This window comes from Schistocerca americana, chromosome 1, assembly GCF_021461395.2.
Source record: "Schistocerca americana isolate TAMUIC-IGC-003095 chromosome 1, iqSchAmer2.1, whole genome shotgun sequence".
In the NCBI taxonomy this organism is placed as follows: domain Eukaryota; kingdom Metazoa; phylum Arthropoda; class Insecta; order Orthoptera; family Acrididae; genus Schistocerca; species Schistocerca americana.
The window spans coordinates 26,217,684-26,245,138 of record NC_060119.1 but is presented as its reverse complement, the minus strand read 5'-3'; the positions used below and the strand labels follow the sequence as shown (position 1 = coordinate 26,245,138).

The following is a 27,455-nucleotide window of genomic DNA, read 5'->3' as shown; positions in this document are numbered from 1 at the left end:
AAGGAAAGGCAAACCTACGTTTCTAGCATTTGTGGACTTAGAGAAAGCTTTTGACAATGTTGACTGCAATACTCTTTCAAATTCTGAAGGCGGCAGAGGCAAAATACAGGGAGCGAAAGGCTATTTACAAGTTGTACAGAAGACAGAGGGCAATTATAAGAGTCGAGGGGCATAAAAGGGAAGCAGTGGTTGGGAAGGGAGTGAGACAGGGTTGTAGCCTCTCCCCGATGTTATTCGATCTGTAAAGTGAGCAAGCAGTAAACGAAACGAAAGAAAAATTTGGAGTAGGAATTAAAATCCATGGAGAGGAAATAAAAACTTTGAGGTTGGCCGATGACATTGTAATTCTGTCAGAGACAGCAAAGGTCTTGGAAGAGCAGTTGAACGGAATGGACAGTGTCTTGAAGGGAGGATATAAGATGAACATCAACAAAAGCAAAACGAGGATAATGGAATGTAGTCGAATTAAGTCGGGTGATGCTGAGGGAATTAGATTAGGAAATGAGACACTTAAAGTAGTAAAGGAGTTTTGCTATTTGGGGAGCAAAATAACTGATGATGGTCGAAGTAGAGAGGATATAAAATGTAGACTGCCAATGGCAAGGAAAGCGTTTCTGAAGAAGAGAAATTTGTTAACATCGAGTATAGATTTAAGTGTCAGGAAGTCGCTTCTGAAAGTATTTCTATGGAGTGCGGCCATGTTTGGAAGTGAAACGTGGACCATATATAGTTTGGACAAGAAGAGAATAGAAGCTTTCGAAATGTAACGCTACAGAAGAATTCTGAAGATTAGATGGGTAGATGACATAACTATTGAGGAGGTATTGAATAGAATTGGGGAGGAGTTTGTGGCACAACTTGAAAAGAAGAAGGGATCGATTGGTAGGACATGTTCTGAAAGCATCAAGGGATCACAAATTTAGTATTGGAGGGCAGCGTGGAGGGTAAAAATCGTAGAGGGAGACCAAGAGATGAATACACTAAGCAGATTCAGAAGGATGCAGGTTGCAGTAAGTACTGGGAGATGAAGAAGCTTGCACAGGACAGGTAGCATGGAGAGCTGCATCAAACCAGTCTCAGGACTGAAGACCACAACAACAACAACAACAACAATATACTCTCGCAGGTGGAGATCGTAGCAATAGGAATTGTGGATGGGCAGACACTTTTCTATTCGGAAGGTGTGATCAGTATTGGGAAACTGTCGGAATCACGAGGCGAGCGACTCACAGCTTCAGCTTGCAGCGGGGCAGGAAGGTGTGGCGAACGTTTGTTTAGCCGGCAGCGGGGTGGCCCGGCGACGGCCGAATCGCCCCGGCTGCGGGGTGAGGGGAGGGAAGGAATGCGCGAATTACAGAGCGCGGCGGCGGCGGCGTGCGGCGGCTGCTGTGGGTTAGTGGTTAGCGCGGGCGCGCCGCCGGCGCCGCGACGTGGCAACCGCGCGCCAAGGTTAGTAGGCCGCCATCTTGAGGCCTCTCCCTTCCACGGAGAAGGCGCGGGCAACAAGTTGGCAGCGTGCTGGGAGCCGGCAGTCGGCTGCGGCCCCAGGAGGTGTGAGTGCGCGCCGCGAGTGCTGTGTCGTGTTCCCCCGGGCGCCCGCTGGAGCGTGGAGCGTGCATGTCCGGCGCCTGCTGACGGCGGCGCCGCCATGGAGCGCGACGCGGCGCGCCCTCTCGAGGGCGGGCCCTCCGCCGCCGACCAGGTGAGTGCCGGGCCCACATTCCTCGAGGCCGCGCGCCACTTCGTCTCGCGTGCCGACGACGGCCGTCAATTCTGAGCCCGTTTCACCGGGAGTGACTAGTGGCAAGTGAGTCTACTGCAGCGCCTCTGGCGTTTCGGTCGTGTACGCAGTCCCTCCTGTCACCAGTGGTCGCCTCGTGTACAACTCAGTTGTCTGCTGCGCAGTTCGGCGAGTGAAAGGTGTCAGGAGCGCCCTTTGTACTGAAAATTCGAAATGTGCGCAATGCAGGAGCGAGCAGTGGTAATGATCGGTGGAAAATTCGTAGTGGGTGTTCTCGACGAGGATCGTACGCTAAAGTGAGAAATAAGACAGTAGGAAAAATGTCGTAAAGAGCTTGTCCGCAGCTCGTGGTCGTGCGGTAGCGTTCACGCTTCCCGCGCCCGGATTCGATTCCCGACGGGGTCAGGGATTTTCTCTGCCTCGTGATGACTGGGTGTTGTGTGATGTCCTTAGGTTAGTTAGGTTTAAGTACTTCTAAGTTCTAGGGGACTGATGACCATAGATGTTAAGTCCCATAGTGCTCAGAGCCATTTGTCGTAAAGACAGTTCAAAAGTCCACATTTATCTACTCGACGAAAACATCAAACAATATTTACAAGGCTGTAAATAGGGGCTTTTCACTTTATCCTTTGTATCTCGTTTCCCCCCTAACTGCCAAACAACGGAGAAAATTATTTTTCTCGATAAAAAGATTTGACTTTTATCACACTCAAAACATTTTCCATTAAAAAACGTCCTCTATTTACGTTCTTATTTGTGCGTATGGCCTACTCTAGGCTTTTTCTCTCTTCTGGGAGAACACTTAATTCGCTCGTCCAGCATTCGCAGTGAGTAACGAAAACAGAATAAACGTGTTCATAAAGGTTAAAAAGACACGAGACCACACAATTCGTCTGTGTAACAAGAGTCTGGTTTGCGTGGGTAGAGTACCTTGCGATGTCAGCGGGCGACGCCACAGTCCCGTGTTCCTGCACGTGCGCACTCCGCAGCGTAACACACAGTTTACAGCCCCTCACTCGGGATTTCACGTAGCTGAACCACTGGCGGCGTGATCAGCGGCTGATTCACTCGCTGCCACAACGGACAGGTCCGGGCCTTACATCAAGCAGGACCCGCGCGGAGTGCAGCCTACAACACCTCTCTTCTCCTTCGCAGATGCAGTGATGAGGCGGGATTGATTCTGGTAAAGCGTGCACCAATGCAACAGGAAGGCGAGGACAAGGCTGGTACATCACTTACGAGGGAAACTTCCCATCACACCAACCCCCCCTCCGCCGCCACCACCACCACCACCACCACCCCTCAGATATAGTGGTAAGATGACTCGGTGGATGGTCAGCCCGTCAAAAGCTGAACACTGATCGAGCATGAAAACAGGAAGAAGGCGTACTGCACTGAAAAAAAAAAGCAAAATAGAAACAGTAAACGGTTCAAGCTTAACAAATGCAATACTGGACGAAGATCAACAGCCACAGCGTCGTGGTTAACTGGCCATGGATTGTGAAGTGGTCGAACCGTGTTCAAAACTATCTTCTATTTCTTTTTTCACAACATTGTGAACTGTCCGTCCGGTCATTGAAATGTTCGTTCTCTTTCTGTTGCCTTGGTAGTTGTCATACTGTACATTGGTTATAGAATGTGAGTCATGTGGTAATAATACGTTACCGTCGCAAGTAAACGTGATGAACAGTGAGACAAGATACCACATAGACGTTTCACAGAATTAAAAACAACAAATAAACGGGTGTGAACTTGTCAATGCTACAAAACCGGAAGGCAACTTCAAAAACGTTAAAAACTTACGTTGTGAAACAGCACAGAGAAACTGTGTGACTCTGAAACCGTTGCGCTCGTTTGTTCCGGCGCATGTGACGAAACTAGGCTATTATATTTTCATCATTTCGTTGGTAGTACATTCATACAATCATCTAAATCGGACAAGGAGGCATATCCCACTCACCAGCCGTACAAGATTCTCGTCACGTGACACGCGTACTGTCACTAACGCCGTGTATGGTAGGTCTAGACCAGACGTGTTCGCCGGTGGCGGATTCGGTTGGCTTCTCCCACTGTCATCAAAAGTTAGCGATTCCCATTCGAAAGCCACTTCCTTTCGACTGCTAATAGGGTAGTTGTGCAGAATCAATTGATGTCTACTTACACCTCGCTGTTGCAAACGGATGTTACACTACGACACAGATACAAATTTGAATCTTTTTTTCACAGTTCAGTACATCTTCTTTCGGTTTTCATGATTGATCTGTGTTCAGTTTTTTACGGGCTCTCTGTCCCCTGTGCCTCTTACCACTAAATATGAAGGGGGTGTGTGGGGAGATTTCCTTGTCAGCTTTGCGGGTGGATAGTCTTGTCTGCCAGCTGTAGCGAAGAATCAGCCAGGCCGAGTTCCTCTGGCGATGTCGTGATTGACAGTCGAATTACTGAATGCCACGGCCAGTGTCAGTGTGCGTGCAGACTGTCAGACTCGATTCCGCACTTGTACGTTTGCCGCATCGAGGCGAGTTTTCAGAGGGTGGCTGTACATGAGGCGACGTCGCGCAGCTGTGGAGTAGAGGAGACGCGGCCGCCTTCCCCACCCCCACCCCCCACCCCCACCCGCGCATAGTTTGTGCGCTGGTCTGATGGCCTGGAATATGCACGGCGTGCAGTGGTAAGGAAGCACGGGACACGGATAAAGGCTTGTTTGAAAACGCACTAGTAAACCGTGATGCAAACATTTCGGAATTTGCGATAAATGGTTCGACTGGCTCTAAGCACTATGGGACTTAACATCTGAGGTCATCAGTCCCCTAGACTAAGAACTACACTACTGGAGCGCCTGCGATGGTGTACTCAGCGACGAACCTGGATGCACGAATGGCAAAACGTCATTTTTTCGGATGAACCTAGGTTCTGTTTACAGCATCATGATGGTCGCATCCGTGTTTGGCAACATCGCGGTGAACGCACATTGGAAGGGTGTATTCGTCATCGTCATACTGGCGTATCACCTGGCGTGATGATATGGGATGCCATTGGTTACACCTCTCGGTCACTTATTGTTCGCATTGACAGCACTTTGAACACTTGACGCTACATTTCAGATGTAACGACCCGTGGCTCCACTCTTCATTCGATCCCTGCGAAACCCTACATTTCAGCACGATAAAGCACGACCGCATGTTGCAGGTCCTGTACGGGCCTTTCTGGATACAGAAAATGTTCGACTGCTGCCCTGGCCAGCACATTCTCCAGATCTCTCACCAATTGGAAACGTCTGGTCAATGGTGGCCGAGCAATTGGCTCGTCACATTACGCCAGTCACTACTCTTCATGAACTGTGGTATCATGTTGAAGCTGGATGGGCATTGTACATGTACACGCCATCCAAGCTCTGTTTGACTCAATGCCCAGGCGTATCAAGGTCTTCATTACGGCCAGAGGTGGTTGTTCTGGGTACTGATTTCTCAGGATGTATGCACCCAAATTGCGTGAAAATGTAATAACATGTCAGTTCTACTATAATATATTTGTCCAATGAATACCCGTTTATCATCTGCATTTCTTCTTGGTGTAGCAATTTGGATGGCCAGTAGTGTATTTAAACCTAACTAACCTAAGAATATCACACACATCCATGCCCGAGGCAGGATTCGAACCTGCGACCGTAGCAGCAGCGCGGTTCCGGATTGAAGCGCATACAACCGCTCGTCCGCAGCGGCCGGTTCGGAATTATTAAGCAAAAATGTATATTAGGACGTACTGGACCGTGCAGGACGACAAAATATAGTTGGGCGCCACATACGTGGAGGATGAGTCGCGCAGAATTGTCACTCATTGTTGTTGACACATAACAGCGGCGAAATGTGTACTGCAGACGAGGAAAGAGGCAAACTGACCATTTACATAGGAACACAGACCATAAAATCTCTTTGTTAGTTTAGCTGGCCGGCCGCTGTGGCCGAGCGGTTCTAGGCACTTCAGTCCGGAACCGTGCTGTTGCTACGGTCGCGGGTTCGAATCCTGCCTCGGGCATGGATGTGTCGGATGTCCTTAGGTTAGTTAGGTTTAAGTAGTTCTAAGTCTAGGGGACGGATGACCTCAGATGTTAAGTACCATAGTGCCTGAGCCATTTGAACCAGTTCAGTGAGCTGCAAAGATCAGTTTAGGTACGTAACTTTAAATTACGTGCACACTTCGACTGCTTGGGTGAGTGGAAATAGAAATGTAAATGCCTAGAAGCTAAAGACTGCGAAGGAACTGTTTTCGCGGGATCCTCTTCTTCTTGCTTGAACGCCATTAACGTTCTTCATCCTTCGTTTTTTCCTTTTTATCCAGTATTCCTGCATTGTTTCACTAAGTTTGTTTTTTCTGTTTTGAGGCCACTTTGTGCCAGATTTTTCACCTCCTGCGGTGCAATCCGTCAAGGCTTTTTCTCTAAAAAAAGTTTTTCTTTTCAGTATTTCTTCTCTAGTGGCATTCCTTTCCAATTCTTTCCTAACCACTTGAATCGAGATAGTTGTTAATTCCTTTTCCGTAAGATACCTGGAGATCTAGCTGAATCTGTTGTCATCTATTCAGTACAAACGTTCTTTGTTATTAGTTCTAACATGTTTTCTATATTCTGACGTGAGCAGCTCGTGGTCTTGTTATATAACCATTGTTTCTTCTTCGGCAACATCTTTATTTTATGTCTTCCTGATGCACAATCTATACTACTTCCATTTGCAGCCAGTGTAGGTTACGTAAATACGACTCGGAAAGCAGCCCGTGAACACTGAAATGCGTTAATATCCGCAATATTGTCTACATCTGCGAGAGAAGTGTTCACAGAACTTCGATGCCGGAGAATGCCGATGGAAACTCGTACGTACAAATCGTCGACTGTGTCTTGTCGATTTACGTGAATCCACGTGTTGTTGGAGGTACAAGTCTTCGAAGCGTGTAATGGGAAGACGGGTGAAAGTAACAGAACTCTGACTGCCAGGGCTGCTCTACTGGAGCCGCGGGCAGGCGGTGACGTCACAGGCGGCAGCCAGCCTGCAGTCCACACACAGCACGGCTGACGAGTGCAGGCTGTTGGCGGCTGAGGCCGAGGGGCGTTACCCAGTGGCAGCGAGGATAAGGCCTATCAAAGGTCTCTGTCAAAGGCTTTGTAAAGCTTCGTTAGCCAAACTAACTCACTGGAGTTACATCACGGTTGTAAAATTTTTCGTCATCGATGTTCGGGAGTGGATGCCGAACAGTTAATCGTCTGTGCAACAGCATTTAATTTGATGTCGGGGCGAGCGTATTGCTCGAAAAGAAAGCGAAATGGAGACAATTGTAGGTGAAACTGCGCATATCAAGAAGAGAAGCTCGAAGGGTTCGCCAGAATTTGCTTCGTCAGATACGGTGCGAGGACATAAGGAACTACGAGAATTGTTCGAGAATGAGTGAAGATGATGATGTTCAGATGTGTGTGAAATCTTATGGGACTTGTCTGCTAAGGTCATCAGTCCCTAAGCTTACACACTACTTAACCTAAACTATCCTAAGGACAAACACACACACCCATGCCCGAGGGAGGACTCGAAACTCCGCCGGGACCAGCCGCACAGTCCATGACTGCAGCGCCTAAGACCGCTCGGCTAATCCCGCGCGGCATCAATTTAACACAATTATAATCTGTGCCACATGAGCCACATGCGGCTTATTTGATTTAAAACCGCAATAGGTATAAAAAAAGGCGTTTTTCGAGAAATGACTCAAACGCTTAGCTTATTTCATTATAATAGCTATATATAATATTATTTACAATTTCTTGACTTGGTCCCACACAGCATTGTGAATGTGTCTGAAACACTCTTTGCACGTAAAACTGTCACATTTATTGCTCAACCTCTTCACTTTCTTAGCAACATCTTTTTTTTTTCTTCTGTTCTTCCCGAGCACCTGCTTCGACTGCTCTGCTTTGGTCCCTCTACTGCCACAAGGCGATGGCTGTTATCTTCCTGGAACGGTTGTAGTGTTGCTCATGGTTGTGGATATTTGGCATTCAATAGTAGTAGAGTCGAGCGCTCCCTCAAAGGAATTATTTGTATGCGGGACTTGGATCCTTTGTTTGCCAAGTTCTACACCATGAACATATACAAAAGACGTCCAAAAAGGATTTAAAAAACAGTCTTTCTCTACCATATGACCGTACGCCGAAGTGTCGTTGAGTATGAGCTCATCTGATCGGATACATAAATAAATGACTTGATGGCATTGTAGTCCACGACTGCTTTGGGTTTCGAAACTTCCACGCCATTTTTACGTTTTATAGGCACCATATCATCGTTTGGTTTAAATCATCAAAACATCCCATTTATCTTTCCATTTGATCACGGAGATTTTTGTGTTGCTCTATGAACATACTGCTTGCCCTTTTTTCGGTTTTGTAAATATTACGGTGTGTGGGTTAGCTTTTCTGTTACTCCTAAGAGTGCCAACAAGGTGTGTGGACGCATTGATTAGTTCTGCATCCAGTGATACACTACTGTACCAATTGTCCTCCGGTTGTAAAACAAAAGGTCAAGTAACTCCATAAGTACTTTTTGAGGAACACAAACAACTGTAGTTACTTCCTTACCAGCGTACACTTAGAGGTTCCATGTATAGCCAGATGGAAGGCAAAGTTTGAAGGCTTTTACCCCATACCTATGCCTTTTGTTTGGTCCATATTGCCGAAATGATAGACGTCCTCTAAAAGGAGTGATAGTCTCATCAATACAAATTTCCTCTTGAGGACAAATCGTGTCCTTGAATTTTGGTACTATCAGGTCTAAGAGAGGTTGGATTTTGCGGAGTCTATCCTGTTGAATTCTAGTTTCATTATTAGAAGCACGAAATAATCTGAGGAGCATTTCAAACCGATTACGTGGCATAATGGAGCCGACCTTGTCAGAGTAAAGCGTCGCCTTGCTCCAATAGCAAACTAAGTTTGGCATTTTTACCAAGGCCATCCAGATTATAATGCCACAGAAAAGTTTCATCTCTGCAATGTTTGTTTCTTTGCATTACGTTAGCCTGGAATTGCGACTGAGTTGTTGAGAATCAATTTTTTGTTTTCCATATCGATTTGTTTCAGCCACAAGAAACTCAATGAGATAAAAATACGCTTCCTCTGGTGAACAATTGCTCAACGTATCCAAAACATTATTTGATAAAGAAGGGGGGAAAGCACGTAGGAAATATCTCTGGCCCCTTAGTAGCACCTGGCCATATTAGATCTGTGACATTGGTAATATTCGCATCTGGTGTTTCATCGGCGTCATTTTCGGAGTTACCGCCGTTATGTATTACACTCACATCCACATAATTTTGCAACAATGGATGTTTTAAATAATTACGGCCTGTAGAGCAGGGAGGGTCTTCTGGGCCTAATGTATCTTGTGGAGAGCCAGACGTGATAAGAAAAGTATTAACTGGATTAGGCGTATCACAGAGATTCGATTCCTCAAAGTCACTCTCTTCGTCATCACTTTCAAAACACTTCTGTTGCTTTGTACGGTCTCCAACATAACGTTCATTATCAAGGTCGCTGTCTGTGTTATCAAATATCCAGCACTTACGTAATTTGTACAAATTAGGTAAGTGCTGGATATATTTAGGAATATTGAAAAATACAATCCCGCAACTTCGCAACAAAATCGCGCGGAATTTTCGACGCAAGTACCATAACCACTTAACCTCACATATTTATGTACGCTGTATTTCATCTTTTGGAGGTTAGTTATTTTCACATATGGCGCTTCAAACACTGTTTTCTACCTTAGGGCAACAACACACAAAAAATATTTCGCCACAGTGGAATAATAAAAATTGAAAACGGACGATAATGTAAAGTGTATCTTGAAAATCATGTGAACAACCGTCTGATGATGAACTTGCCAGTTCGAAACCGGTAACGACGCTGTTTACCTAAATAAATAGCAGTATTAATAGTGGCTGGTTGCTGTTTTCTTCTTTGTAAGAACTAATCTACATTAAAAATGTCACTTTTACAATTTGATAAACTGTCTTGCATAGCCTCGTTCACTAGCTGTTCAAGTTCTTCAAAAGTTTGGCTTCTTTTGGCCATAATAATAAACTAGGAAACTAATCAAATACACAAACGTAACCTCAACTAGCATACACGACCAATCAGCAAAACTAACAAAAGACTACTATAGCTGGGTCGTTGTTAAGTATACCTCTGACGGTTGCAGTTAGGAATCACCATGGCTACCAACCGCAAAAATATTGAGAGTCATTACTTTTAAACCCGTAGTTGAAACGCATTATCTGTGAGACCTACGAGGCTTCGCATGTGAGCCAGTTAGGGCTCACGCAGCCCACAGTAGAATGTATCCCTGAACCAAATACGGCTCACGTGCCGTCACAACCCGTGTAACTGCGAGCCACTCAGGTGGCAGTCAATGTGTTAACAGGCGCTGTTCCGCCCTCGCGTTCTGCAGACGGATAGTGCAGTGGCGAAGCTGGTGAGGCCCGCGGGAGCGCCGTGCGCCCGGCCTGCGTGTGACTCCTGCCGAGTGCCTGCTGGACAGTACTCCAGGGTCGACAGCTGCTTAGGAAGGCACGGCGCGCTTTCAGACCGCCGCAGACACCCGCCGTTGGCCACACCTTCTCCCGCACTTCACTACCGCAACACTTCGCTCTTGAACTGAGGTACCAGCCGGCATCCCATCCTCTGCGACCTCCGTTGCGCCTTCAGACTTGTTCGTTTTCATTCCTCACAGTTGTGGGGTCAATACTTTATCTGCTGCTCCCACTCTTTATGTTGAGGACTGCGAGCTTCCATTTTGATGAAAATTTCGCTGCCGCTGAAAAAGATTGATACCAGTGTTCTGTTAGGACGGATCCGTAGGATCTAAGGCAGCGCTCGTACACACACACAACGAAAGTAACACACAATAGTGAACTGTAAAATACGCAATGCTCTTTTTTTTTACTCAGAACATATTTATTGCTATTGTTGTTGTTGTGGTCTTCAGTCCTGAGACTGGTTTGATGCAGCTCTCCATGCTACTCTATCCTGTGCAAGCTCCTTCATCTCCCAGTACCTACTGCAGCCTACATCCTTCTGAATCTGCTTAGTGTATTCATCTCTTGGCCTCTCTCTACGATTTTTACCCTCCACGCTGCCCTCCAGTACTAAATTGGTGATCCCTCGATGCCACAGAACATGTCCTACCAACCGATCCCTTCTTCTAGTCAAGTTGTGCCACAAACTCCTCTTCTCCCCAATTCTGTTCAATACTTCCTCATTAGTTATGTGATCTACCCATCTAATCTTCAGCATTCTTCTGTAGCACCACATTTCGAAAGCTTCTATTCTCTTCTTGTCCAAACTACTTATCGTCCATGTTTCACTTCCATACATGGCTACACGCCATACAAATACACTCCTGGAAATTGAAATAAGAACACCGTGAATTCATTGTCCCAGGAAGGGGAAACTTTATTGACACATTCCTGGGGTCAAAAAAAAAATGGCTCTGAGCACTATGGGACTCAACTGCTGAGGTCATTAGTCCCCTAGAACTTAGAACTAGTTAAACCTAACTAACCTAAGGACATCACGGACATCCATGCCCGAGGCAGGATTCGAACCTGCGACCGTAGCGGTCTTGCGGTTCCAGACTGCAGCGCCTTTAACCGCACGGCCACTTCGGCCGGCTATTCCTGGGGTCAGATACATCACATGATCACACTGACAGAACCACAGGCACATAGACACAGGCAACAGAGCATGCACAATGTCGGCACTAGTACAGTGTATATCCACCTTTCGCAGCAATGCAGGCTGCTATTCTCCCATGGAGACGATCGTAGAGATGCTGGATGTAGTCCTGTGGAACGGCTTGCCATGCCATTTCCACCTGGCGCCTCAGTTGGACCAGCGTTCGTGCTGGACGTGCAGACCGCGTGAGACGACGCTTCATCCAGTCCCAAACATGCTCAATCGGGGACAGATCCGGAGATCTTGCTGGCCAGGGTAGTTGACTTACACCTTCTAGAGCACGTTGGGTGGCACGGGATACATGCGGACGTGCATTGTCCTGTTGGAACAGCAAGTTCCCTTGCCGGTCTAGGAATGGTAGAACGATGGGTTCGATGACGGTTTGGATGTACCGTGCACTATTCAGTGTCCCCTCGACGACCACCAGTGGTGTACGGCCAGTGTAGGAGATCGCTCCCCACACCATGATGCCGGGTGTTGGCCCTGTGTGCCTCGGTCGTATGCAGTCCTGATTGTGGCGCTCACCTGCACGGCGCCAAACACGCATACGACCATCATTGGCACCAAGGCAGAAGCGACTCTCATCGCTGAAGACGACACGTCTCCATTGGTCCCTCCATTCACGCCTGTCGCGACACCACTGGTGGCGGGCTGCACGATGTTGGGGCGTGAGCGGAAGACGGCCTAACGGTGTGCGGGACCGTAGCCCAGCTTCATGGAGACAGTTGCGAATGGTCCTCGCCGATACCCCAGGAGCAACAGTGTCCCTAATTTGCTGGGAAGTGGCGGTGTGGTCCCCTACGGCACTGCGTAGGATCCTACGGTCTTGGCGTGCATCCGTGCGTCGCTGCGGTCCGGTCCCAGGTCGACGGGCACGTGCACCTTCCGCCGACCACTGGCGACAACATCGATGTACTGTGGAGACCTCACGCCCCACATGTTGAGCAATTCGGCGGTACGTCCACCCGGCCTCCCGCATGCCCACTATACGCCCTCGCTCAAAGTCCGTCAACTGCACATACGGTTCACGTCCACGCTGTCGCGGCATGCTACCAGTGTTAAAGACTGCGATGGAGCTCCGTATGCCACGGCAAACTGGCTGACACTGACGGCGGCGGTGCACAAATGCTGCGCAGCTAGCGCCATTCGACGGCCAACACCGTGGTTCCTGGTGTGTCCGCTGTGCCATGCGTGTGATCATTGCTTGTACAGCCCTCTCGCAGTGTCCGGAGCAAGTATGGTGGGTCTGACACACCGGTGTCAATGTGTTCTTTTTTCCATTTCCAGGAGTGTACTTTCAGAAACGACTTCCTGACACTTAAATCTATACTCGATGTTAACAAATTTTTCTTCTTCAGAAACGCTTTCTTTGCCATTGCCAGTCTACTCTTTATATCCTCTCTACTTCGACCGTCATCAGTTATTTTACTCCCCAAATAGCAAAACTCCTTTACTACTTTAAGTGTCTCATTTCCTAATCTAATTCCCTCAGCATCACCCAACTTAATTCGACTACATTTCATTATCCTCGTTTTGCTTTTGTTGATGTTCATCTTATATCCTCCTTTCAAGACACTATCCATTCCGTTCAACTGCTCTTCCAAGTCCTTTGCTGTCTCTGACAGAATTACAATGCCATCGGGGAACCTCAAAGTATTTTCTGGTAAACCTTCCGGGATGTAAGGTTGTGGTCCATGAAACTCTTCAGCTCCTAACGTTTTGTCCAGAGCTGCGCTGGACATCTTCAGAGGGGTGTTTCTCCTCCGGTGAGTCTTGTTGACGCTACTCATTACGCTAAACCAACAATAGTCTCTTGGCATCTAATCATATTTCCTTACCCTTGCTGGAAACATTAATCGATAGATATGTTACTAATTGAAGTTTAATTATAAAAAATTGTACCAAGAACAATGCGTTTTGGGTGGATCTTCAGTGTGTCGCTGTCTTCAAATAGTCTGTTCTCATAATACGCAAGTTACAGTAATTCTTTTGCCACGAATATGATGTTTCTCATAATTTTGTTGGAACGAATCACACAGTTACCAACGGGTTTTCCAGTGATTCTCAATTTGCTGGTGCTCAGAAACGGCATATATACATATAGGCTTGAAATGAATGCCAATTTGGCGCCTCACAACTCTCTACTGAAGGGAGACGGCGTGCGTGTGACGTAGGTGGCGTTGTGCCATCTCATTGGTCAACGCTCAGACGCACGCTCAGAATATCTGACATGCCAGATACTGCTCTGCACGTTCGGAAAGATTCCCGAACGTGCTGTTCCACGATATGACGTCAGAAACTCGGCACGTTCAACGCTCGGATGCACGGTCCGTGTGCCGACGGCTTAATGCGCTCGCGGCTCTATTCCCGGCCAACATTCTCGCGGGCAGCGTCATTGGTTTGCGCGTGCTTCTGGTACCGACTGTCGCAGTCTCTTCTTGTGTGCTATCTCGGTACACCACACTTCGTTGTGTGTTTCCTGGTACTGAGCAATGTCAAGAGCGAGTTCACAAATTTTATCAGCTTGTGGTTCTACGGTCGAGCGTGTGGAATGGTTTGCGCGCGTTACGGCCCTACAGCGTCATCAATTATTGCCGACAATGCTCCCAACGATTCTGCAGTTGTTGACGAGGCGCCTATCGTGGCAAAACAAAAAGACAATGTGATTCGCTCCAGCGTTTGAGCGTCGACGTACGAGATAACCTTAAAAACGTCGACCTTATGAATTAATACATCTACTACAACTAGGATTCCCCAGGCACGAAATCAGCGAGCAGGCAAAAATATACGTTATGTCACCGCCAGTTCAACTCAACACAATTAACACAGACCCACATTAATGTTTACGTTTCCAGCAACAATAACAAAAAAAAAAATTACGCTGCGTGCTTGTCGAAGCATTTCGCAACGAAGCCGTTTCGGACATCACATCTGACGATCGAAGCCTGCCTGAGCGGCCAAGCGGTTCTAGGCGCTGCAGTCTGGAACCGCGCGACCGCTACGGTTGTAGGTTCGAATCCTGCCTCGGGCGTGGATGTGTGTGATGTCCTTAGGTTAGTTAGGTTTAAGAACTTCTAAGTTCTAGGGGGCTGATGACCTCAGAAGTTAAGTCCCATAGTGCTCAGAGCCATTTGAACCATTTTTGAGGATCGAAAAAAAAGCCCTCGATCATACTTTGTCCATCTTGAAAAAAACATCACAGAGTGCAGATATTAAAAAGAAAAGCCGTTGCAAATGATGCGTCATTAAACAACGACAGTGTCAGAGGCACTTAAAGCGTTCGTGACAGAAGCTGGAGTAATGTTGTCTCAGATAAGATGCACAGGTGGAGACTCGTCATTGTTTGACGTGTCATAGCAAAATTATATTTTCGTAAGTTTCTACTTTTAATAACACAACTCTTTTTTTTTTTTTTTTTGGTCATCAGTCTACTGACTGGTTTGATGCGGCCCGCCACGGATTCCTTTCCTGTGCTAACCTCTTCATCTCAGAGTAGCACTTGCAACCTACGTCCTCAATTATTTGCTTGACGTATTCCAATCTCTGTCTTCCTCTACAGTTTTTGCCCTCTACAGCTCCCTCTAGTACCATGGAAGTCATTCCCTCATGTCTTAGCAGGTGTCCTATAACCTTGACCCTTCTCCTCATCAGTGTTTTCCACATATTCCTTTCCTCTCCGATTCTGCGCAGAATCCACTCATTCCTTACCTTATCAGTCCACCTAATTTTCAACATTCGTCTATAGCACCACATCTCAAATGCTTCGATTCTCTTCTGTTCCGGTTTTCCCACAGTCCATGTTTCACTGCCATACAATGCTGTACTCCAGACGTACATCCTCAGAAAGTTTTTCCTCAAATTAAGGCCGGTATTTGATATTAGTAGACTTCTCTTGGCCAGAAATGCCTTTTTTGCCATAGCGAGTCTGCTTTTGATGTCGTCCTTGCTCCGTCCGTCATTGGTTATTTTACTGCCTAGGTAGCAGAATTCCTTAACTTCATTGACTTCGTGACCATCAATCCTGATGTTAAGTTTCTCGCTGTTCTCATTTCTACTACTTCTCATTACCTTCGTCTTTCTCCGATTTACTCTCAAACCATACTGTGTACTCATTAGACTGTTCATTCCGTTCAGCAGATCATTTAATTCTTCTTCACTTTCACTCAGGATAGTAATGTCATCAGCAAATCGTAACATTGATATCCTTTCACCTTGTATTTTAATTCCACTCCTGAACCTTTCTTTTATTTCCATCATTGCTTCCTCGATGTACAGATTGAAGAGTAGGGGCGAAAGGCTACAGCCTTGTCTTACACCCTTCTTAATACGAGCACTTCGTTCTTGACCGCCCACTCTTATTATTCCCTCTTGGTTGTTGTACATATTGTATATGACCCGTCTCTCCCTATTCTTACCCCTACTTTTTTCAGAATCTCGAACAGCTTGCACCATTTTATATTGTCGAACGCTTTTTCCAGGTCGACAAATCCTATGAAAGTGTCTTGATTTTTCTTTAGCCTTGCTTCCATTATTAGCCGTAACGTCAGAATCGCCTCTCTCGTCCCTTTACTTTTCCTAAAGCCAAACTGATCGTCACCTAGCGCATTCTCAATTTTCTTTTCCAATCTTCTCTATATTATTCTTGTAAGGAGCTTCGATGCATGAGCTGTTAAGCTGATTGTGCGATAATTCTCGCACTTGTCAGCTCTTGCCGTCTTCGGAATTGTGTGGGTGATGCTTTTCCGAAAGTCAGATGGTATGTCGCCAGACTCATATATTCTACACACCAACGTGAATAGTCGTTTTGTTACCACTTCCCCCCATTATTTTAGAAATTCTGATGGAATGTTATCTATCCCTTCTGCCTTATTTGACCGTAAGTCCTCCAAAGCTCTTTTAAATTCCGATTCTAATACTGGATCCCCTATCTCTTCTAAATCGACTCCTGTTTCTTCTTCTATCACATCAGACAAATCTTCACCCTCATAGAGGCTTTCAATGTATTCTTTCCACCTATCTGCTCTCTCCTCTGCATTTAACAGTGGAATTCCCGTTGCACTCTTAATGTTACCACCGTTGCTTTTAATGTCTCCAAAGGTTGTTTTGACTTTCCTGTATGCTGAGTTTGTCCTTCCGACAATCATATCTTTTTCGATGTCTTCACATTTTCCTGCAGCCATTTCGTCTTAGCTTCCCTGCAATTCCTATTTATTTCATTCCTCAGCGACTTGTATTTCTGTATTCCTGATTTTCCCGGAACATGTTTGTACTTCCTCCTTTCATCAATCAACTGAAGTATTTCTTCTGTTACCCATGGTTTCTTCGCAGCTACCTCTCTTCCCAGCAGGAATTCAGTCCTCATCGTACAAAACAATCCCTCTCATTCTTTGTATTACAATTGGCGCACTACTTAGGTGGCGTATTTTGTTATCACTATTCTTGCTTGGTCACAACCGCCAAGTTTTCTCATCTCGATATATAGGCGTAATTATGTCACAAATAAGTAGGAAGTATAATCAGGACACGTAATAACGAATTAATTATACACCTAGAGCCGGCCGCTGTGGCGGAGTGGTTCTAGGCGCTACAGTCTGGAACCGCGCTGCTGCTACGGTCGCAGATTCGAATCCTGTCTCGGGCGTGGATGTGTGTGATGTCCCTAGGTTAGTTAGGTTTAAGTAGTTCCAAGTCTAGGCGACTGATGACCTCAGATGTTGGTGCTTACAGCCATGTGAACTATTTACTGTTGCTCGCAGTGAAACTAATCGGGCGCCCACCGAGATTCCGAGCCACTAGCGCGCCGTGCGTCACAGTATCTCGCGTTAGAGATCTCCCACACAGCTGTCTTCCGAAGCAAACGAAAATATGACGTATTCTAAAGAATGCGTTTGCATAATGTAGTCACCTAAATTCTATATTTGCAGATACTGTCCAGGAACTATCTTATTTTATCTGCGTCGTCTTTTCGCAAGTTATACAGAGGAGGAAGGTACACTCCCGGAATTGTAACAGTAGTTATTTTATCTGCGTCGTCTTTTCGCAAGTTATACAGAGGAGGAAGGTACGCTCCGGGAATTGTAACAGTAGACCTGTCGCGATGCAAAAGGCCTCTCTTGCACCGCCTGCCGCTGGTGTCGGTTCACTTCCGCGACGCTTCCGCGTTTACTAAACGCACGTGTAACGAAACGCGCTGCTCTTCCTTGGACCTTCTCTGTTTCCTATACAAATCCCATCTGGCACGGACTTGAGACCGACAAACAATATCCGGGTGTTCGTCGAACGAGTGTTTTGTAAGCAGCTTCCTTTGTTGCTGGAGGATGCCCAAGCACTGTGAACAGAGATCAGCTAAGCTGGCACTCCTCATTTCTGTGGGGGAGGTGCGTGTCGGACGCTGTAACTAATAAAACGGACGTGGAGACGAATACCGGAGTAACTGGCGTCGACTGAAGACAACGCGCGGCCTCCCCCCTCCCACCTGTTGGCTGCCTCTCTCGGTCTCTCCCCCTCCCCCACCCCCTCCCTCCATCCTACCACCTGGCTTCGCCGCCTCGCCTCGCTTCGCTTGCGCTAGCTCTGCACTCTCCCGAACCATCGGGTTAGGCCGAACAGTCGCTACCATCCGCGTCATTGAAACGCGCGCAAATGTCTGCAACCAGTCAATCGATTTATCTTTCACAGAATTATACCTCCATCGACACGCGTATTTAACTTACCAATCGACGTGACATCCACACAACGCAAAGAATTATCGAGTGTGTGGCAGAGAATATTTCCCATTGCACCACTCGCTGGGGAGTCTTCCCTTTCCATTCGCGAATGGAGAGTGGGAAGAATTACTGTTTAGACACCTCTGTGTAAGTAGCCTGACCTTGCCCTCTCGAACTCTACAACAGGGACTCGCAGGGTGTTGAAGCTTAGCTTACCCCTAGAGTAATAGTTTAAAGCCGATTTCTGAAACTTTGTAAGTAGACTTACTCGGCGAAGTTTAATTTATCTTCGAGAGTTCGACAGTTCGGTTCCTTCCGTATCGCCGTGACGCTCCCCCATAGCTCAAACAAACCTGTGACTATTCGTGGTGCCCCACACATTTGAGCAATATGCTACTGCGAGTCGCACAAGTGATTGCTGGCGTTTCCTTAGTATTCTGCTAATCGACCTGCTACACTTACGACTCAGCCTATATGGTTGTTACACTTCACATCCTCGTTACATTCAGGTATTTGTAAGGGATAACCGATTTCAATTGTAACTTGTTGACACTTCAATCATAGGCTACTACAGTTTTTTATTTTGTGAAGTCAATTTTTTACATTCTTAACAGTTAAAGCGAGTTGCCAACTTTTGCACCAAATCTTATCAAGATCTGGCTGAATATTTATGCAGCTCGTTTGAGACAGTACTTCATTATAGATTCCTCCACAGCAAAAAAATTAAGAGCTTACTGTTAATATTGTCCGTAAGGTCATTGGTAGATGAACGGACGAAGTCTCCACACATTTCCCCGTGCCACATACCAGGGTACTTCAATGTCTGTCGCCGATTGTCCATCCGAGATAGCACGTCGCATCCTCCCGGTTAAGAAATCCTCAATCCAGTAACACATTTTTCCCACTATCCCATGCAGTCGTAATTTCGATAGCAAGCGTAGGTATGGTGTTGACTCTAACGCTTTTCGGAAGTCAAGTAATGCTGCATCTGCGCGATTGCCTTTATCCGTAGCTTTCAGGATCTCGTATGAGAAAAGCACGAGTTGAGTTTCCCATGACCGATGTTTCCAGAATCCAAGTTGGTTGGCGTGGAACACATACGTTCGAGCTCAGAATACATTCCACCATTCTAATATGGGTCGGTGTCAATGGTGCCTGACAGACGTTTCGCAGTTCACTTACACTGAAGCGCCAAAGAAACTAGTATAGGGATGCGTATTCGCATTCAGCGATATGTAAACAGGGAGACTACGGCTCTGCCGACGGCAACGCCTATATAAGACAACAAATGTCTGGCGCAGATGTTAGACCGGATACTGGTGCTACGATCGCAGGTCATCAAGACTTAAGTGAATTTGAACGCGGTGTTATAGACAGCGCACAAGCGATGGGACACAGCATGTCCGAGGTAACGACGATGTGGGGATTTTCGCGTACGACCATTTCACGAGTGTTACGTGAATATCAGGAATCCGGTAAAACATCAAATCTCTTACGTCGCTGCAGCCTGAAAAAGATCCTGAAAGAACGGGACCAACGACGACTCAAGAGAATCGTTCATCGTGACAGAAGAGCTATACTTCCGCAAATTGCTGCAGGTTTCAATGCTGGGCCATCGCGAACCATTCAACGAAACATCATCGATATGGGCTTTCGGAGCCGAGGGCCCACTCTTGTACCCATGATGACTGCACTACACAATGCTTTACGCCACCCCTGGGCGCTTCAACACCGAAATTGGGCTGTTGATGAGTGGAAACATGTTGCCTGGTCTGGCGAGTCTCGTTTCAAATTGTATCGAGCGGATGGATGTGTACGGGTATGGAGACCACCTAATGAATCCATGGACCATGCATGTCAGCAGGGGACTGTTCAAGCAGGTCGAGGCTCTGTAATGGTGTGGGGCGTGTTCAGTTGGAGTGATATGGGACCCCTGATACGTCTAGATACGACTCTCACAGGTGACACATACGTAAGCATCCTGTCTCATCACCAGCATCCATTCATGTCCGTTGTGCATTCCGACGTACTTGGGCAGTTCCAGCAGAGCAATGCGGCACCCCACACGTCCATATTTTCTACAGAGTGGCCCCAGGAACAGTCTTCTGAGTTTAAACACTTCCGCTGGCCACCAAACTCCCCAGACATGAAGATTATTGAGCGTATCTGGGATGCCTTCCAACGTGCTGTTCAGAAGACATCTGCATCCCCTCGTAGTCTTAGGGATTTGTGGACAGCCCTGCAGGATTCATGGTGTCAAGTTCCCTCCAGCACTACTTCAGACATTTGTCGAGTCCATGCCACGTCGTGTTGCCGGGGCCCTATACGATATTAGGCAGGTGTACTTGTTTCTTTGGCCCTTCTTGTAGATGGCTGTAATTTCCTCCAAGTAGTGGCCGCATTTTTTATCGGGGGGATCTTGTGTATACTGTAATTAAAAAAAGAAATATTATGTAGAATGTGATAGTAACTCCATGGGGTCCTACAGCGTAATTGTGATTTGGTCATTTCGGCAGCCGCTCTGTGTGCTGACTCTAATATCTGTATCACTGGTCAGTGTGGTGCTGCGAGAATTGAAGAGTGCCAATATTCGATCAACATGAAAGGCACATTTGAACTTTCACGTAGCACTTTACAATTAGACTTGGAATCGAATGTGTCTGACAAATGTGATTTTACTAGGACACAAAGAAACTTCTGGAATTCAGCTTGTATACGTATATATATGTAAATGAACGTATAAAATTCGACAATTTCGCACTTGGCAGATTGACAATTTCGCACTTGGCAGATTTTGTGACACTCTCCACACTAGCGTGCTAAAGATCTTCACTGCAGCGCCTCCCCACCACACTAGAAACTGTGAATGTGTGTGCAGCACAATAAATCACACGTCTCTCGTGACACTGAATTGAAATTCGTGTGCACCGTTTGCTGGACCCCTTGTGGCGTCGTCTGGGAGCAGAGTGCGAAGCCGAAATCACACCCCTGAACGGATGGAAAATATTTTTTTTATTGACGTTTCGTGTCCATACCGCCCACCAGCGCCCAACTGCGCTATCTGATCAAAAGTATCCGGACAGCCATTTCTGGATATTAATACGGGATGCTTGTAGCCTTCGTCTTTATGACGTCTTGAAGTCTGGTGTGGGCACTTTAAATGGAGTGTCTGAACCTCTGTCGAGGAAAGCGAGCCCATTCTTCCTGAAGAGACGAAACCGGAGAAGGCAGTGGTGGCGGACGCTGGGGTCAGCTGTGAGGCCGGCGCGCCGCTCTGACTCATCCCGAAGCTCTTCTGTCGGGCGCAGTCGGGGAATCCGGGCAGGAGGGCCCGTCTCAGAAAATGTTATTGTGCACAGGCCGGCGGCTCGCAGGTGCTGCTTCGTGGCAGCATGCGTTGCCATTTCACTACCATCAGTCATTGTCTCCGAGCCGCTCCTCTGCTGTCCGCAGCACACGGTGCTGTAAAGTGTTTCCATGTCCTTCCTGACCACGAAACAATGTCTCCTTCGTACTTAACAGTTGGCACTACACACGACGGCAGGGAAGGCTCTCCAGGCATACGCGCTGATAAAGTCGTCATTTGACGTCCCGAATACACACACACTCGAGGCATTCGCCAAACCAAAACCCATCCATCGCATTGCCAGTGGGTGTAGCGTTATTCATCACTCTAAATCATTTATTTCCGGCGGTCATCCACTGCTTGATATGAGTTGGTAGTAGACCCCAGATTGTCCACTGCTGTTTGCAGGTTCTGTAATACTGTATTGAATGGAAAACATATCCGAATTGCATTCATACATATGACAAGGAATAAACGATAGACTGCATAAGCAGAAGAAAGTGCTCACGCTTAATTACGTCGGCATTCGAGACATGCGTCATCTCTCTCTCTCTCTCTGTCTCTCTCTCTCTCTCTCTCCAATGTCGACGTAATTTGAATTTGATTTGCAGGGAATCGATTGTTCTTTTTCCAACTGCTTGCAGAACTGCAACACTGAAAAAAAACTCGCGCGAGTAATCAGTAAGGTGTAAAATGGTTAATAGTAAAATATACATTAAAAATGAGAATAATATGCCTGCTGTAAGATTATTAATAGTGAAATACGTATTTGTCAGACTTACATTTTCAGGAGCTAAAACGATGTTGACAGCTATGATGACGGGACGTCAGTCCCTTCCGCGAGTTGAGGTCCTGCTTTTACACGCAAACCTTCCTGCAAAGTCAGCAGGGAAAACGCTTCCGAATGCGCATTTCGGAATTTTTTCGTCTCTCGTGGTAGGCCTACCCACCAAGTCTGTGACGAGTTCCTAGCTTCCAGTCCAACTCTCGCTTCATCTTTCTCGAGCAACAGGAAACAGATAAGCGCATTGTACGTGGCTTCTTCTCCCCACTGTGAGGAGCGCCGGCGAACCTCCGGTCTCGATCACACTCAGCTACTTGCTCGTAAGCACGCAGCCCCAGCCTTCGCTCACCGGCTCGAGCACAGAAGCCGTTAGGCGTCAAATTTTAAAAATAACTGCGGCCACCCGGATCAAACCGTCGACATTTATTACATTATAAACGTGTGTTAGTGGAGCCCACTGTCTCAGTTTTTTTTTTTTTTTTTTCGCGATATCGCCTCCGGATCGACATTGGCTCCGGACCTGTAGGAGGCGTGGCGTGCAGTCAGTCACACGCGGTTCTCCACTCCGTCTGCTCCGCTGTGCGACTGCCGATACGAACGTGTTCTGCGACTGAACGGAACCAACTGTCATTGGCGGCAGACCTGTTGCACGGCGCCCCATTCAGAAACATCTGAGTGATGCAGTCGCCGCATGTTCCGCCCGAGCGTTAAATACCCATATAATACACTCAAGAGGCAAAGAAACTAGTAAACCTGTCTAATATCATCTAGGGCCCCCGCGAGTACGCATGGACTCGACTAATGTCTGAATTAGTGATGGAGGGAGTTGACTCTGTGAGTCCTACAGGGTTGTCCACAAATCCGTAAGAATACGAGGGGTGGAGATCTTCTCTGAACAGTACGTTGCATGTTTTCCGGAATATGCTAAATAATGTTCATGTCTGGTGAGTTTGGTGGCCAGCGGAAGTGTTTAAACTCAGAAGAGTGTTCCTGAAGCCACTCTGTAGCAATTCTGGACGTGTGGGGTGTCGCATTGTCGTGCTGCAATTGCCCAAGTTCGTAGGAAAGCACAATGGACATCAATGGAAGCAGATGATCTCACAGGATGGTTACGTACTTGTCAGCTGTCAGAGTCGTATCTAGACGTATCAGGGGAGGGGACCCAATCACTCCAACTGCACGCGTCCAATACCATTACAAGGCCTCCACCAGCTTGAACAACGCCCTTCTGACATGCAGGGAACATGGATTCATGAGGTTGTGTCCAAACCCGTACTCGTCCAGCAGACCGATGCAATTTGGAACGTGACTCGTCCGACCAGGCAACATGTCTCCAGTCACTGACAGTCCAATGTCGGTGTTGACGGGCCCAAGCGACGATTACTGCTTTGTGTTGTGCAGTCATCAAGGGTACGTGAGAGGGCAGTCGGCTCCGAAAGTTCATATACATGATATTTCGTTGAATGGTTCGCACGCTGACGCTTGTTGATGGCCCAGCATTGAAATCTGCAGCAATTTGCGGAACGGTAGCGCTTATGTCACGTTGAATGATTGTCTTCAGTCGTTGTTGGTCCCGTTCTTGAGGGATTTTCTTCTGGCCGCAGCTGTGTCGGAGATTTGATGTTTCACCAGATTCCTGATATTCAGGGTACACTCGTGAAGTGATGATACGGAAAAATCCCCACTACGTCTCTACCTCGGAGATGCTGTGTCCCAACTCTCGTGCGCCGACTGTAACACCGCGTTCAAATTCACTGCCATTGTAGCAGCAGTATCCGGTCTAACATCTGCGCCAGACATTTGTTCTCTTATATAGGCGTTGCCGACGCAGAACCGTATTCTGTCTGTTTAAATATCTCTATATTTGTATACGCATGACTATACCAGTTTCTTTGGCGCTTCAGTGTATATTTATCTGACGTTATACTGAGCCTCACTCTACATGCTTTACGATATATTGCTTAAGGTAGAAATTAAACAACAGTACATGGGGTGATACAGAAGTTCTTCGTGAGGATAAACACACAGTTATACGAGGTCTGTTCAAAAAATTCCGGAGCTTTGCCACAAAATTTTTCTACGCTTACTTTTACTTGTTGTGCAAGGTCTCCTCCGCAATCTCTACACCGCTCCCAACCCTGTTTCCACTTTCGGAAGCAACCTCGGTACGTCTCTTGCTAGATCGCGCGAAGCGCTACCTGCGAATTTTCTTTTATCTTGTCTGTCGTGCAAATCTTCGTCCTTTCAATGGGGTTTCCAACTTTGCAAAGAAACAAAAAATTCCGCATGCGCCAAGTCTGGAGAGCACGGAAGGCGAGACAGCACAGCGATTTTGTTTTTTGCGCAGTAGTCACCCAGCTTCAGCGAAGAATGTGCGAGTGCGTTGTCGTGATGCAAGAGCCAGGAATTGTCTCGCCACGTTTCAGGCCGTTTCCTTCTCACATTTTCTGGCAGGTGTCGCAACACGGCCCGATAGTACCATCGACCAAAAATTTACGTCTGTCCCACGAACTCGTGATGAACTAATCCTTCAACGTCAAAGAAAACTGCCAGCGTGGCTGTGACTTGAGACCTGACCTGGCGAGCTTTTTCTGGTCGTGGGGACCTATCCCGGCCCACTGTGAAGATTGAACCTTGGTCTCAACAACATAACCACAGACCCACGTCTCATCATCACTTATGACTGACTCTCTTAAGGAACATTTCGTTCTCACTTGCGCTATCCAAAAGCTCTTCACAGATTGTGAGGCGAACGTCTTTCTGGTCTTGACTCATGAGCCGTCGGACGAACTTGGCTGCACCACGATGCATTCCAAGATGCTGTGTCAGGATTTCATGAAACGATCAATCTGAATGTTACATTCTTCTGTAATCTCCCGGACAGTCTGTCTTCGACGGGTACGCACAATTTCGTTGACGTTCCTGAAACGCGCGTCGTCTGTAGGTATGAAAGGGCGTCCTGAACGAGGATCATCTTTAACTTCCGTCCGGCGATTTTTAAAACTGTGAACCATTCGTAACACGGAGTACGGCTTAGGCACTCATCACCTTAGGTTTGCTGCTTCATTCTGTGTATCTCTGTAAAGGTTTTCTTGAGATTCACTCAAAGTTTAATGCACACGTGTTGCTCCTCCAACTTCGCCATCTCGAAATTCGCGAACTATGAGACACAATGTTCTACTCAATACAGCACTCACCAATAACTAATAGACATACAACAATGAAATTTTCAGCAGTTACGCATTAAACACAGGCGTGTGCAGGGATACCAACCGCGCTACGCCCCAAGACACCATTCGAATGTTGCGGAATTTTTTGGACAGACCTCGTATGATCACTTTGATGCGGTTTCTTCAGAACTGCTGATGTCGCCGACAAAGCCAGCCATAACAAAATAATTCCATCTGGTGTGCAAGATGTATGAGACAGGCGAAATAGCCCGCATCTCGTGGTCGTGCGGTAGCGTTCTCGCTTCCCACGCCCGGGTTCCCGGGTTCGATTCCCGGCGGGGTCGGGGATTTTCTCTGCCTCGTGATGGCTGGGTGTTGTGTGCTGTCCTTAGGTTAGTTAGGTTTAAGTAGTTCTAAGTTCTAGGGGACTGATGACCATAGATGTTAAGTCCCATAGTGCTCAGAGCCAGCCAGAGCCACAGGCGAAATACCCTCAGACTTCAAGAAGAATATAGTAATTTCAATCCCAAAGAAAGCAGGTGTTGGCAAGTGTGAAACTTGCCGAACAATCAGATTAACAGGTCACGGTTGCAAAATACTAACACGAATTCTTTACAAACGAGGGGAAAAACTAGTTGAAACCGATCTCAGGGAAGATCAGTTTGCATTCCGTAGATCTTAGAAGATAGGATAAGGAAAGACAAACCTACGTTTCTAGCATTTGTAGACTTAGAGAAGGCTGTGGACAATGTTGACTGGAACACTTTCTTTCAAATTCTGGAGGTGGCAGGGGTAAAACACAGGGAGCGAAAGGCTATTTACAATTTGTACAGAAACCAGATGGCAGTTATAAGAGTGGAGGGACATGAAATGGAAGCAGTGGTTGGGAAGGGAGTGAGACAGGGTTGTAGGCTCTCCCCCATGTTATTCAATCTGTATATTGAGCAAGCAGTACAGGAAACAATAGAAAAATTTGCAGCAGGAATTAAAATCCATGGAGAAGAAATAAAAACTTTGAGGTTTGCCGATGACATTGTAATGCCAGCAAATGGAAGAGTTTTGTCACGGCTGGCTCACTCAAGGCTATCAGTAGTTCTAATGGAATGTAGTCTCCTCACGGTCTTTCAGTGCTCTGTCAAACTCTTGACGCAGTATCATATCTCTCATTTCATCTTCATCTACATGCTCTTCCATTTCCATAGTATTGTCCTCAAGTACATCGCCCTTGTATAGACCCTCTATATACTCCTTCCACCTTTCTGCTTTCCCTGCTTTGCTTAGGACTGGTTTTCCATTTGAGCAGGTGGTTGTCTCTTCTCCGAAGGTCTCTTTAATTTTTCTGTGGGCAGTATCTGTCTTACCCCTAGTGATATATGCTTCTACATCCTTAAATTTAGCCTTCCCTGCTTAGCCATTTTGCACTTCGTGTCTATCTCATTTTTGAGACGTCTGTATTCTTTTTCATCGGCTTCATTTACTGCACTTTTATATTTTCTCCTTTCATCAATGAAATATAAATATACAGGGCAGAGCGGTCCCCCGTCAGACTTCTCTGGGGCACTCCTTGTCTGTACTGAACATTCCTCGTCGAGTACTGCGCACTGCGTCCTATTACTTAGGAAGTCTTCGAGTCACTCACATATCTGGGATGCTAACCGTATGCTCGGACCTACGTCAACGAGCTGCAGCAGTGGACCCCCGTGTAAAATGATATCCGGAAATCAGGGAATACGGAATCTACCTGTTGCCATCTATCCACCTTGTGAGCAAAGGGCAGGCTGAGTTTCGCACGAGCGATGCCTTCTAGGTCCGTGCTCACTTGTGAAGAGAAGCTTTTTTGTCTCAAGGAAATTTATTATAATCGAAATGAGAATTTGTTCAAGAATCTTGCAACAAATCGATGTCAAGGATATTTCAGTGTAATTTTGCGGGTGAGTTCTTTTA

The 27,455-nt window shown here is 46.8% G+C and overlaps 1 protein-coding gene across 2 annotated transcripts in view; it reads left to right on the top strand.

The window, feature by feature from the left end:
- The first annotated feature begins 1,553 nt into the window (after positions 1–1,553).
- Positions 1,554–27,455, top strand: part of LOC124546004 (tight junction protein ZO-1) — a 710,801-nt gene continuing 684,899 nt past the window's right edge. For both annotated transcript variants that reach the window (XM_047124988.1, XM_047124979.1), the window contains exon 1: positions 1,554–1,702. In XM_047124988.1, coding sequence (XP_046980944.1) covers positions 1,649–1,702 — 54 coding nt within the window. In that variant the 5' untranslated portion in view covers positions 1,554–1,648. The remainder of the gene's footprint in view (positions 1,703–27,455) is intronic.